Source organism: Centruroides sculpturatus, unplaced genomic scaffold (assembly GCF_000671375.1).
Source record: "Centruroides sculpturatus isolate CEXI.00-Female unplaced genomic scaffold, Cexi_2.0 scaffold79, whole genome shotgun sequence".
In the NCBI taxonomy this organism is placed as follows: domain Eukaryota; kingdom Metazoa; phylum Arthropoda; class Arachnida; order Scorpiones; family Buthidae; genus Centruroides; species Centruroides sculpturatus.
The window spans coordinates 339,668-352,502 of NW_019384415.1; the positions used below are offsets into that span (position 1 = coordinate 339,668).

The following is a 12,835-nucleotide window of genomic DNA, read 5'->3' on the forward strand; positions in this document are numbered from 1 at the left end:
GCGCCCGCACTATCGATAGTATCGTGTGGAGGAATCTATAATTCTAAAATGAGCTTTTAGAGGCAAAAGAAGGATCCCAATTGTATAATTTAACCATTAAATGGAGTATTTGTTGAAAGAGCATTTAAAGTAGCCACGAAAACAATTAGAATGCTCGCGCGGAGTTACGCGGAGGTATAAAACGATGTTGAACGCACCCTTTATTACATTTTATGTTGTACGAGGGTTTTACCCAATTCCCGAACCGTGTTGGAGTGAACCCGTGCTGTAAAAGCACCTTGTTATACGGGGGATGTTCCCAATTCTCGAATCGTTTTAGAGTGAATCCGTGCTATAGAAGTGCCGTGTTATACGGGGGTTACCTGTACTTGTTATATTTTCTTTTGCAAAATTACTTACTTTAATAAAATAAAAGAATTAAACTAGTCTTTGATATGATTTCCCTCTTTTTAACTATTTACTATTAAAAAAAACACTATAAAATGTAAAATAGTTTTTCTTTATTTAAAGAAAACCCTACCACCGCCGGCCGCATAAATCAGTGTTCTGTTGCATTGATAATAGGATGCGACAATGTCGGTCACAAGTCCTAATTGACCTCCAAATTTTTCATTTCTTCGTTACTTGTCGGTTACGTTTTTTACTCGAACTATTAATCAATCATTTATTTCATCAGTTGAAAGTAAAAACACGGAAAAATTCCTTACTTGAAATAAATATTAATAGCGCAAATAATGATGACCTTATTATGTATAGTATAATGTTATATAATACAATTTNAAAAAAAACACTATAAAATGTAAAATAGTTTTTCTTTATTTAAAGAAAACCCTACCACCGCCGGCCGCATAAATCAGTGTTCTGTTGCATTGATGATAGGATGCGACAAAGTTGGTCACAAGTCCTAATTGACCTCCAAATTTTTCATTTCTTCGTTACTTGTCGGTTGCGTTTTTTACTCGAACTATTAATGGCTTAGGCAAATGGCGTCGGGGCGGATCCTTACATTGATTCGATTTTTAAGCACAAATACTTAGTTACATTAAAATATTACAGAAAATATTTAGTTATAATCTTTATTTATTTATTTTTTTTCTACTTAAAAATTCTTTAAGAAAATAATAATGCCCCAGGAATTGGATATCCCAGGATCTTTAATATATAAAATGTTCTAAAAAGCTTTTTAAAAATTGATTTTCTTAATCTTCACATTCTGACATTAACAGAGCTTTCTTAGCAAGCTCATTACGGGTTTAACCAGACCCACAATGGAGCAGCTGGGTGTGAGGAACAGGCGCAACATATAAGGACAGACCATCTTCCAAAATAGCAGGCTGTCACAATAACTGCTCAGCCATCCAACCAAATATATTGAATCAATTAATATTGTACAGTACATAATGAAATGCATTTGAGTTTGAAATTGTTAATTTATTTGCAAATTAAATTTTGTTTTCCATATTTAATATTGTTTTCAATTAATTAAATGGGGCATAAAATTATTTTAAATTAAATTCCAATTCAGTTCAGCAAAATTTGAAATGAACTCTTACAGCACACATTCAAATTGTCAAAACTTGAATAGGTGAAATTTGAAGAATGAGAATTATATTAAAAATGTATATGTTCAATAAGGGCAACTTTAAATAATTATTTTTTTAAAACTCAAACTTCTTAGATTTTCAAGAAAACTTATTTTAAGTAAACATTGTCATTTCTATAAAATAGAGAGAAATTCTCTCTTCTACTGTATTTTATAGAAAAGTCTGTTGACTGGTTTGACCCTCTTATTGAATGCTACATTATATAATTTACAGCATCATTCATTTTAATATACGATCTAAAGTAGTTAGGCTGTAAAGAACCTATGTATCCCATGTCTACAGCATCTTCCTTCAATAGGTTCTTCAATAGCATCTTGCCAATAGCTATTGGTTGTCATGCCTCATCCATTCATTTTAATCTAACATTTGCATACCATCAATGAGAGTTGTCTCATGCACTCTAGCACTTGAAGCTATGGTCATATGGTCAGTCTATGAAGTCGTCAAAACCTGACATACCTCCAAAGTAAGGAACTGGTCTTGGTGTGGTGGGATGAGTCCAGTGGTCTAATACAGAGTTGAAAATTCTGTAAAGGTCTATCTTGATCCTGGCTGTTGGAGTACAATGATCAGTTCTAAGGTTATAGATCTATCAGAAATATCAAAGGACTTGGGTCTATATTCCAGCCTTATAAAGCTTGCTGTCTGATTGCTGTGTTCTCATTTATGCCTTCTGCTAGGGTTTTCAAATTTGCTCAATCTGGAACACCTCTTAATTATAATTGCCTTACAGTCCTTATTTCTAATTTATTTATAATTGACTAATTTGACATTATTCATTAATCTATGTCTATATCTATATCTATATCTATATATATATATATATGTATATGTATATGGACATGTATGTCCCTGTATTTCACTTTTCCGCCAAAACTACACATCGCACGTGAATGGTGTTTGTATGTGGTAGTAGCCCCAAGTTTCCATTCGTGCACCAGGGTGGTTGCGTCTCGATAGCTATAAGGGTGCGGGAGATAAGGGGCTGAAAGTGGTTGAAAGTGGTTGAAAGTGGCTTTTTATTTCGAATGTTTTGTTCGAATTTGTTCGAACAAATTCGAACAATATTTGAATTAAATTCGAACATAAAATTCGAATATTGGTTCGATTATAGAACGATTGTAAACGTTCCAGAAACGTTGAAAATAGTTCGTTTGACTTGACATGAACAGGAGACGTTCAGAAATAGAATTGGGACCAGGTCTCTAATTAGTCTGGAAACGGGGGACCTAATTCTTGCATTCTGTGAAAACGGGTAAAATTGGCTATAATGTAATTATCTTAATCTTCACTATCGTTACTTTTTNGTAACTGTACTGTAAGTGTTAAACACATACTTTACAACTGCATTGCCTCTGAGAGGATACGTAGACAGCATTTTGGAAATGCAAGTTTTAAAGAGATTTTGGGCCAGAGGCCAAATCTTGATAAGATACTGAACTTTTTGAAAGTCGTAAATATTTATAAAGAAATTTAATTAATTATTTATATATTTATTTATTTATTTATTATAATCTTTATTTATTATATTTAATATATATACATATATAATAATAATATACACATATATTATTATTGAGAATTTATTTTTTTTTATTTTATATACAATATATCTTAATTATTGTAGTGGTTTGTAGTAATACTGCTGATGAGGGCGTGTTAGCCCGAAACACATTTAAGTGTACAGAAAAAGAAAAAGTTACTACTACAGGTGATTTAATAAAGAAAATTTGTTTTTTCTGAACTAACTCTCCTTATTGCGTTGATTTTTAAACACTAGTGTAAAGTCCTATTAATGAGTAATGTCCAAGTAGACAATTATAAATAAATTGGAACACCTCTTCTTTTGAACAGACGGAAGTAAAGCTGCATAATGGTAGGAAGTAATAGTGGAATGTAGGTATAAAAATGGTGGAAGAGACTGGTACAATCGGGCCTTACAGAAAGATGCTAGTCATTATTTCTGCAAGTAATGTCGCTGACTAGTCCCAAGAGATGCCAGAACTCCCAGATTCAAGACCTACATTGGCTGAGAAACTGGGAACCTTACCCCTGGAATCTGAGACACGCCTCAAACTCTGCATCCCTCCTGGTGACACAAGACTAATATTTGAACACTAAAAGGGCAGACAAATGCAGTCACTTCATCTCAGGTAAATCAGTTTGTCAGGAGGAAGATTGAGGATCATGACCTATGGAGTAAAGAGTCACATTTCCATAGCCAAAATCTTGCCTGCAGTGAACTACAGGATCCCACTGATGGATGGTTGGCAGAACCATTCACCAGTATAGCTTTAACATCCTTATGTCTCCAAGGTGGAATGGTGCTTAAATTTAAAGAACTCTTGTGCACTGGAATGACCACATCTATCCTGGGAAACTGGAATAGGAAAGATATTTTCCTAGTAGGTATAAGTAGGCAGCCTAAGCCAAGCATTTTTACACAGTACATATACATTTACATATGGAAGTTTAGAAGGCATTACTCAATGGTATTTCCTTTAATTTAAAGGGGATGAAAAGAAGTGAGAAGGTATTAGACGGAAAAGCTATTTGCGGCAGAGGCCAAAGAGAAAGAGAAGTGAGAAGGGGAAGGGGGAGGTCACCAGCCGCACCGGGACTTTATTGAACAGAAAAATGTTACAATGAATTAAATAAATTGATAACACAAGTAAATGGTTACACTGGTACAAATGGAAGCGTCTATACAGTGGATATACAGTGCAACTGTGGTATGACAATAAGTGAAAAACAATACATACAAGAAGAAGCAGGTATGTGCTTTAACGATGATGAACGAAGCCCATGCCTGGGCAGGCGTGGGGCAGCCTAAGCCAAGCAACCAGACAGACTGGAGTAACCTTGGGCAATGATCATTTCAATGCGTAATAATTAGTGATGCAACGAATAGTATATTCGGCCAAACTATACGGCTTGATTAACGCACGCGCGAAAATTGGCGCGCAAAACGCATTATGGAAAGGATCACGCATCCTGTTCTCTATTGGCCCGCTGTCACTACGCTTCGCCAATTGCATTAATTCTTGACAGTTGTAGCGGACAGACACGAGCGTCATGGCAGTATATGATAAGTGATGATATCAAATGTGGATAACAATGAAATGACCTATACGTGTAAATAACGGAAAAAGAACAGAAAAGGACCGCGAAGTGAAAATGTGAAAATAAATATGAAATTGAGTTGATAACATAATCGAACAAGTCGAGGCAGCTTATTGGCGCGAAATTCGCGGCTGTCAATGCCAAATAATTGTTCTCATAGACTTCGGAAAACTAAATGCTTGTAATGAAAGTCGCTTAGCTTGCACGGGCGAAAGCCTGGGGGCGTTCAGGCTACCAAGCTGTCTAGAACTTCAGTTATGATAAATAATTTTGTACAATGAAACAAAAAAGTTAATTTAATTTTCAAGTTTATAATAAGGGATGATTTCATAAAAACGCTTTACAGATCATTAATTATTATTTTTTCATTTTTTATGACGTAAGTTTTGATCTAATATGCCTACGCACTAAAAATTTTCAAACAAATTTTTTACCTTTTTCACCCCTTTAGGATTGAATTTCGTATAATGTTTTCTTAGCACGCCTAAACTTTACAAAAGGAACACATTCTCAAATTTTTAAGTTTCTAGCACCAGTAGTTTTGGCTCTGCGTTAATTATCCTATCAGGACTTGTTCTTTTCTATGCGAGTATATAGATGACTAAACTACATAATAAGTAGGTAGTTTTCATTTGATATGTTACCTTTTCTGATCTCTTAAAAAATAACTTAGTTAATTTAGTTTTCTTTTGATATTTTACATAAATAAGCAAAAAATTGTCCTTAATCAAACTTGAAATGTATGTTACCATTAATGAAAGTTATCAAAATGATTAATTTACTGTGTTTTTGTTATTTCTTACTCCTGTTTTTAGGTATTCGGTATTCGCCGAATAGCGAAACATAGGCCGAATAGCGAATAGTAACTGAATATTCGTTCCATCATTAGTAATAATCTCTGGCAATGGACCGAACCGCTTGCAAGGAGATTATTACATATAACTCCGATTCTTGAAAGGATTCTAGACATCTGTAGATGGTTAGGTGGCTTGACCTCCCTCTTTTTTATATACAGTATTACACTAAAGGAACTAGCGAATACTTTAGTCAGTGATTGGGTGTGCCAATATGCCTACAGTCTATAAGCTGGACAATGTAAATAATAAAACAAAGCAAGGCTGCTGGAGGTGTGACCCTCCGAAATCCTAATTGGAATAGCCAAGAGTATTTCAAAATAGGTTGGATCCTCCTCGACTTTGGATTTTTGCATCTTTCCACATTTTAAAGCCTCCTAAATCCAACAAGTTCTGTTTGTGTGTATGTTACATTTAATATCTCAGAATGAGGTAAAGATTTAGAAATGGATTAGAAAGGAATTTGGCATGATAACTTGTATATAAGGAGATTTATATTAAATTTTGGTGGTTGAAGGTCGCCGGGTGGCGAGATAGATTGGGTCGTGTCATATCTCGAGAAGGGTCAGACTTAAAGCTATTGCTCGTTATTATCATTTACAATTTTCTTTTTAAACTCATCCCTATTTTCAAAATTAACCTTTTCGCCATTTTATAATAATCAATAATATAAAAAGTTTTTCATAATGAAATTTCACAACAGATAGCGCCATACACAATTTTATTTATTATGATTAAAATAAGAGATTTTTTTAAAGAGATGATAACAGCAACGAAAGTTACGCACTTCGTTGCTGGATTTTTACTTTCCTGACTGTTGTGTATAACAGAGGAAAAGTATGGCGATCGGTCAAACAATGATCCCCATATTTTTACATTTTTCGACTCAGGACCTCGAAACGTGGTGAAATGTAAAAAAATATGTATGGTTGTTAGTGATTGTGGGGGACGGGATTTTTCATCCTCTTCTAAGCTTAAAAACTCTGTGCTTTTTGTTGAAAATTTCTGAAATATTTAAGATTTATTTATTAGGAAGATTGATGCTATTAAATTCTGGTGATTAAAGATCGAGGGGATGGGGAAATAATGGGAGTCGTGTATCTCCAGTAGGGTCAAACTCAATGACGATTTTACTCTTTTATTAGCGTTTAAATTTTTTTTTTTTTTTTTTATAAAACCCATCCCTATTCTCAAAATTAAGCTTTTTGCCATTTATAATAGTTAAAAATATAAATGTTTTTAAAATAAAATATCATAACAGATGGCTTCACCAAATGTTACCAGGAAATTAATTAATTTTAATTAGAAATCAATTCTATTATTCATATGTAATTAAATAAACTTACAAATCTCATTAATTCACTTTAATTTAAATTTTCTGATTTTTAAAACTCTTAATTAAAATTTTAACATAAAAAAAATTCAGTAACATTCGAATTTGTGTTAATTTTACAGCTGAAATCAATTCAAAAAACTTTGTATTTAAAAACAAAATAGATTCTATAAGGTCTGAAATTAGTAAACAATTGAAGCAGTGAATGAATACAAGTGCTAATTTGTATACTGTACTTTATTCCCCATTAAACCTCTAAACAGAGATCGTGGTCGTGGATTCGCATCTTGCCAGGATGGGCTTGCCACGTGCGATTTTCCGGGTTTTCTCCACGTGTTTAACGCATAAATAGTGGCCACGTACCCTTTAAAATCCCTCCCGGAAGTCATTCCACGAAAGACAGATCACTCACGTGTCTCGTTGCCGTATACAAACAATTCCCACAAAAATATTTTTTTCTTTTTGTTTACATAAATAGTATTAAAAAGTTAAACCATTTACTTACAAAAGAATTTATAGAATTAAACGTAAATATTTATATATAATAGTGCTTTTTAAAAGTAATCACCATCAATCATTAAATAAATCATTTGCATATAAACAGAAGCAGCTTTCACAAATCGTGTATCTGGTGATTTTAGAGTGGTGGAATTGTTGGACTTTGAAGAAATCGTCGAGTAGTATTTAATATTGGTTCTGACAATCTTTATTTATTATTATTTCAATTTCCTCTTCAGTATTAGGAGAAAATGTCGAACGTAGAAGAGGAAGGAACATTCAACTATGACAAAGTGACTATAGTCAATGATAACGAAGAATCTGTCGTCGTGTCACTAAATTCATTGAAGGAAAAGGCGGGATTGTTGAAATATTCCATAATGGTGTGTCCGAACAAAATGAAGTTTCTTCTAAAAGTACCTCTGACATTAGAAACGCTCAACCAATTCGCCAGGTTTGTCAGATCTATTTTATAAGTCACTTAATTTGTCTTCAGTATGAATATATATTAAAAGATAATCGTGTTTAATGAAGAAAGTCTCTTGACCGTTTTGAAATATCGCTGAAAATATTTAGAATAATTTTTAAAACCAATCGTTTGTGGATAATAATTGGTAATTTATTTCTACACAAAAATGTATTTCTAGACTAATGGCTCCCAATTAGTGGTACGCGTACCCCTGGGGTTACGCGAAATTGCATGAAGGGGTACGCACGGCAATATGAAATCGGTCGATTTAAAATTTAAATGCATGAGATGAAGCAATCAAAAAAATAATGGCTTCAAAACTTCGGCAATTTACAACATGATGTCGATTGCACAAATTCGTTTATTTATAAATAAAAATATTCTCGAAATTTTATCAAAAAAATGCATTTGTGACGATACCTAAACGAAATTCTTACGCAAGAAACAAAAATTGTACAATTAACACAATTTGTGTTAATTGTACAATTATCGTTATTATCATGTCAGCGAAGCGGAAATAAAATATTTACTACTATTTTGCACAACATACCTCTGCGAAAACGGATTTTCGGCCATGACAAACATGAAAACTAAACATCGTCATGGACTTTAACTCGAAGATGACTCGAGACTGAAGCTGACCAAAAAGCAACCAGATTTTACAAAGTTGTGCGAAGAAAATCGTGCACATTTGTCGCATTAAAATTAAATAACCTTATGTTATTTTCATTATTATTAGAATTGTATTTTAAACGTAATAAATGTAAAAAAAAACTTATTCTATTTATCACTAGCTGTCTACCCACAGCTTCGCCCGCATTATATCGAATTTTCTTGTGGGAGTAAGATATTTACTCGCAGTAAAATGTACCCTATGTCCATCTCTAACATGTAAGCTATCTGTGTCAAATTTTATTAAAACCTGTTCAGCGGTTTAGACGTGGAAAGGTGACAGACAGACAGATAGAATTACCTTCGAATTTATAATATTAGTATAGATTAATATGAATTTCTGCTATAAGGGGTACGCGAGTTTGGGCTCTTTCTTGAATTGGTACGCAGGAAAAACTAATTGGAAACCACTGTTCTAGATAAAAATGTATTTCTATAGTTATTTTTAACTGTAGATTCTCGTGTTAACATTAGGAAATAAAGAATATTTATTTGAATTGATATGGCGAAATTGCAATTCTAAATGAGGCAATTGGAATCTTTTCAGAGCGGTAGTCCATGCCCGTATGTGTAAAAATGTCAAAGGAACTGACAACCCTTCGAAAGCTAGGCTCCTCGAAATCAGTTTACGTGTCACTTATCTCTCTAACGGTCGTCAGTTTCTTTTGACGTTTTACTCCTATTGGTATAGTGTGGATCGCCTGATATCGCCCCAATCACATCATTCAGAGCGACTAATTTCGGAAAGGGTCACATTTAGAGGTATGGTTCCTATTGCCATGCTTTACAGCCAGCTCTGTTAAGGTCGCAACAATGTCATTCACAACGCAATTTTACCATTTAAATCTGCAATTTTACCCATAAAAGATTAGTCATATGAATTAGCGATGCCGCAATCTCGACGTGCAATAATTAAACATTGATTTATAAGAATATGACCTGAATGGCTTCAGATGTCTTCGCTTGTTAAGAAAATGTTATGTGGTAGAACATGATGTGTTTTTAAGCGAGTAAATGTAAAATAACAAACAATTATATGAATCATTTTAGATATATACTTGTGAGCACTATGTTGGCCTTCTTTATTGTTAGACTTATTACACCGTCACTGGACACAATATAAGCCTTAGAAAATCTCTTTATTTTTCCAAAAAGTTTTTCTGTACGAAACATAGTGCTCACAGGTATGATATATACCAAGACTAGACAAGAAGCGTATCATAGAATTATTTCATTTATAAACATTTAAATCTTTCTACAATTTCAGATTTTTGGATAACAAAATTCCTGAATTTACTTCTGCGGATAGAGGATTTGAAATGTATTTATTCAGCAAACGTTACTTCATTAGCCATTTAGAAACTAGAAGTTTCTATTATCTCGTCAGGTTGACTCTCAGTACACATGTTTGTCGTGTCCACGATTTAGCTTGCAAATACAATGAAAAGCAATTGCAACGTGTTTGTTTCAATCAATTCAGTTTCTCTGATAGAAGTATTTTCCGTACCGATTATTTCCGATCGTGCGAAGAAACTACTATTCACAAGTTATTAACGATCCCCCTATACCGATCACTGGAGGAATTTGATTTGTTGATGGGACTTCGCATGTGGGTCGAAAAAACATTTCTCAAATTGAGGGAAACAAATGCCAACATATCGAAGAGAGACGTGATGAAACCTTTCATCTCTTTCATCAGATTTTTTGTTCTAGATCCAGATCGTTTAAAACAGATTGTGGACAATTTTATTAAAGAACAGATTTTAACAGAAGAGGAAGTTCAATCCATACGACAATTTCTCGCCGAGAAAAACGTGGCGCTCCTTCCAAAAACAATATCTGCTAATGGTAAACGCCGGAATATTAATGATTTATCCTCGATTCTTGCCATAAACCAAACAGCACGTCGTAAGTTAAACAAAAATATTAATATGAAACCAAATTTTCAATTTATGGCTGACGTATCGTTTTGTGAAAACTGTTATGTGCATGCCATTAAAGTTCCAATAATCCACATGAATCCTAAAGGGATAAATGTTTTGGTCGGTGTGAAGTCGGCATATTCGCATGATTTTCTGTACGAAAAATGCATTTGCTTTAGAGACGGGCTTTTGTATTTAAGAAAAGCGAATTTATTGCCGAAACGCAGCTTTTATATATTTTTAGTTACGATTCCTGAAAAGGAAGTAAATTCGAACTTAATAGTAGTTATGAAGGATACAAATGATTACATCCCAGCCTACAATTTTCCAGATGAGACTACAAGTGAAGAAGAAAATGTGAAATTTCTTTGTAGCACTGTCTTCTATTTTTAAAATCTCAAAAATTTCCTTTTTTTATATATATATCTTACGTCGGGTATTTTTAAAGAGGACTATTTTGGTTTTCATTAAAATTATTCGTGTATTTCAGAACTACTATGCATAGACAATTAGAAGCGATTGCATTATTTGCAATCGCTTCTAATAATAACACAATTAAGTGATTAAGAATAATTGTGATTAAGAATGACGTACGTTCGTTGTGTCCGAACGAAAGGAAAGAAATCGTTGTGATTTGTATTTTAAGAAGAAAAACATAATTTATAGTTTGAGAATAAATGTTAAAAATTCGAAAAGCTTTTACTCTTTCTTATTTGACTTCTTTTGACAAATTAAACGCGTCGTGTCGCGTAAATTTAGAACTCGTTTGAAATCGTATTTGATTTAGTCAAGTGATTTAACATAGACTTGTAAATATTCCTTCTGCTGTTTTAATTGGAAATAGTGCTTTTATACGTAGGACGGATTAAGACTACTTTTAGGAATCCTAAGCACTCGATAGTTTAAAACATAGTATATATCCCAGATAATTGAAAACATAAAGAATAATAAAACATAAAATTTTATTTTTCGAAATTAATGACAGCAAATATTTTAACGTTTTCTTGTATTGTGGACTCTTACTATAGACCAGTGTTTCCCAACGTGGGGTCCACGCCCCACAGGGGGCAATTGGATTGTTAAGGGGCAATTCGAAAATGGACTCGTCCAGAGTTTAAGTTAACCGTATAGCCGCTGTATATGTTAGGGGGGCATAAGAATTTTAGAAAGACTTAGGTGGAATATAGCACAAAAAAGGTTGGGAAACACTGCTATAGACCGTACTATAGATGCAACTAAACTAATCTATGAAAAATTTGTGATGCCCCTTTTCTTGATGTTCTAAACACATTTTTATTTTGCTTAAATTCATTCCGAATATTTAGAATATTTATATATAAATCACGTGCGGTTTTATTTCCGGTAACGATAAGACATCTCACTGTTTTTAGAAACGTTTATTTATTTATTTATTTATTTATTGTTCGTTTTTAGGAACTAAATGCATGAGTGGGCGGATCTACAAAGGGACTAATAGGCCCTGTGCCTCAGAATGTCAATGACCCAAAAAATTGAATTATAAATTTTTAATACTTTTCTTNATCACGTGCGGTTTTATTTCCGGTAACGATAAGACATCTCACTGTTTTTAGAAACGTTTAATTTTTTTTTTTTGTTTTTTTAGGAATTAGATGGTCTAAAATTAGCAACACTAATTGTATTATATCCCAAAGGATAGCTTACTTGTTAGTATGTTGTTAGGAAGTTTCAATATACTCTGTAGGGAAAGGCCAAATCATTTAGATGCCCCAGATTTTATGCGCGTTAATAATATGATGCTTCTTTTGTCAATATAGTTAAATTGTTAATTTTAATATAATTTACATTTTTCAAGCAACTAAATTTGTCAGTTCTATGACACTCCGTTTATAATCATCGACACTATACAGTACAGTCAAAAACACTTAAAATCTCATATTTTCGTATTCGCGTGTAATCATCATTTAAAATTGCATCAAAGTAACATTTGTACTACAATTACATAAAGAATTTATATAATATAGAATTAAATAATAGAACTGCTGCTTAAAATACGAAATCTGAAAAGCATTTCTGAGATCAGGGATTTCAAAGAAAGCAAAACGCTGCTAACAATACAGAGACCCACAATCCTGTGAGTCACTAAGGCTTACCGGTCTATGACCATGGATGCAATGCTAATTTCGTTAGCCCGCTGCTATTGCACCTGTCATTAGACATAAAAAAGCATACTATAGTACAGCAGTAAAGAATAGAGACTAAGCACTGTAATCATTGTTCCAGTCTCCTCGAATTTTGGTCTGACATGCTAAGGATCCACCCAGTGTACTCCCGATTTTTCGTGCCCAGCTTATTCGTGTAAGTAGGTTTTGCTCTTTTTT

General features: G+C 33.3%; 1 protein-coding gene across 1 annotated transcript; it reads left to right on the plus strand.

Moving 5' to 3' along the window:
- Positions 1-7,537: 7,537 nt before the first annotated feature.
- On the plus strand, positions 7,538-11,077 carry LOC111619155. The gene is made up of 2 exons (XM_023360830.1): positions 7,538-7,866; positions 9,821-11,077. The coding sequence occupies exons 1-2, from the start codon at positions 7,664-7,666 to the stop codon at positions 10,866-10,868; spliced, it is 1,251 nt and encodes a 416-aa protein (XP_023216598.1). The 5' UTR covers positions 7,538-7,663; the 3' UTR covers positions 10,869-11,077.
- Positions 11,078-12,835: the final 1,758 nt, after the last annotated feature.